Here is a 2,084-nt window from a genome sequence, read left to right on the forward strand (position 1 = left end):
GAAGTGGTGATCTCCTTCTAAGGGATCGAATAGTTCATTATCGGGAGGCATTTATCTCAAATTTTTTGACTCCTCGCATCCTTCCTTTCACTGTCGCCATCATCTTTCCCTGCTGCAGCCACCTCTACACAACATATTTTACTAAATTCCTATAGTTTCGGTTGTCTCCATCGCATTCCCCTCCCTCCTATTCACTGTAGCAATTGTTCCAGTCCTTTTGTTTCGCTCCCCGCTCCCCTCCCTTGCTACCACAGCCCAAAACCCCTTTTTGATGCTGTCAGTGTGTTATTCCAGCACACCTGACATGCTTCCACCAACCCAAATAGCAAGTTGTTGTTGTTTTCAAGCAAACCACCAATCCCTCCAACCACCAATCTGCCCTCCTAAACCTGACACCGCCTCCAGAAGCTCACCCCGATGTTGTTCCCTCTCATCCCCACACCCCAGGACAACCTAATTTTGATTTCCTGTCTGTTCTAGCCATTCCCGGTTTGCTGCCGCATAGGATAGCAAGTTGATAGCCTTAACACTAATTCCTCGCAGTCTAGCACCTTCCCCAGCTTGCCGCCAATTTCTGGAGCCCCTAATAGCCACTGCCACCCCTTGAGATTCACTCTAGTTTTACATCGGGTATGTTGTCATTTCTATTTCCTTCCGTGTTTTCCTATTTTGAGTTTAACAATAATATTTTATTTTTCTATTGTTGCTTAGGTTAGCTCAGATATCAATTGTCTTCCTCTCTTCCTCACGACCCAACACCACAAATAGTTGCTCTTCATCCTAGACACTTCTCCACCCATCTATCTTGAGATCCCTCTGCATACCGCTATTCTCTTTGGCCAAACCCTAAAAAACTGCAGCCCGAGCCTCCCAAACCGCCACCCTCAAACCCATATAACAACCCGAAGCTACTTTATCAACTTTCACCCTCCTAGCCACCACTTCCAACTCCAACTCCAACCCCTTCTACCACTCTCTCTCCTCATTTTTTTTTTCTAACTGAGGGAGAAAATAAAAAAAGAAAGGATATAAAATCAGGTTAAATAGAAAGAGAGATAGAGAGAGGCAAAAAATCTATATAAAAGAGAGAGAGAGAGAGATTGTGTATCTGCCTGCCTTCAAAATTTGTGCCTCATCATCATTGTCGATTCTCATATCTGAGGTATATAAGAATTCTACAACTCAGTAAAGCACCCTGTCTTTCAAAGTAAACCTTTATTAGATTGCTTTCGCTGTAGAAGTCTAGATACATTGCTGCCTGAATCAAAACATAGCTTGAGTGAAACCCACAAAGGACTATTCCATTGAATTATGTGATATTTCCCACCATTTTTATGAGTACAGGACTCGGACTACTCAAAAAGGTATGGGAGCCACAATGCCCCAAAAATAATTCAAGAAGACAATTGGACAAAGTTAGCTCAAGTGAATGAATTTCTCAAATCCAAATATCTATCTCATAATGTTCCTTACCTCCCTTGTTTGCTCCTAACAAGTTCACATAATCGACAAGGCAACGTGTCCAGGCTTGCAGCACGAGCCCTACCATAATTACCCAGCACACCGCACCTTCTCCATGCATGGAACTCAGCATATGCAACGGGATCATCGGCCACAGCCTTGACATAAGAAGCCAATTCTTCCATTGATCTGAATTTTGATCCATCTATAATTGAATTGGGTGGCACAAAATCCCATACATTGGGGGCACCAAAATAGATAGGAACTGCACCCGCATCAAGGGCATAGTACAGTTTCTCAGTCACATAACTGTCCGCTACAGTGTTCTCAATGGCAAGAACAAACTTGTAGTGTGACATGGCACAGTGAAGGTGGTCCCACCAATGAAGGCCAGAGTTACCGTTGGAGCACTCAGGGTAGAAGGACAGTGCCATGTCCAGACCTCCAACATTGTTCAAGCATTTCCCAAAGGAGTGGTGTGGAACAAGTGAGAGGAATCTGCCGGCAAGTTGATTGCGTTGGGAGAGACACCTTGAAGAAGACCAATAAACATGAGTATCCTACAAAGTAAAAAAGAAACAAGATTAAAAATAAATAATTATTTTATTAATTTACAACTTAAA

At 43.0% G+C, this 2,084-nt stretch overlaps 1 protein-coding gene across 1 annotated transcript; it reads right to left on the reverse strand.

The window, feature by feature from the left end:
* Window positions 1–1,200: 1,200 nt before the first annotated feature.
* LOC110035350 (alpha-(1,4)-fucosyltransferase-like) lies at window positions 1,201–2,021 on the reverse strand (the record flags this gene model as incomplete). The annotated part of the gene is made up of 1 exon (XM_020739582.1): window positions 1,201–2,021. A coding segment is annotated over one exon (552 nt), but the record flags the coding sequence as incomplete, so codon positions are not given.
* Window positions 2,022–2,084: the final 63 nt, after the last annotated feature.

Source organism: Phalaenopsis equestris, unplaced genomic scaffold (assembly GCF_001263595.1).
Source record: "Phalaenopsis equestris unplaced genomic scaffold, ASM126359v1 Scaffold197391, whole genome shotgun sequence".
NCBI classification, from domain to species: domain Eukaryota; kingdom Viridiplantae; phylum Streptophyta; class Magnoliopsida; order Asparagales; family Orchidaceae; genus Phalaenopsis; species Phalaenopsis equestris.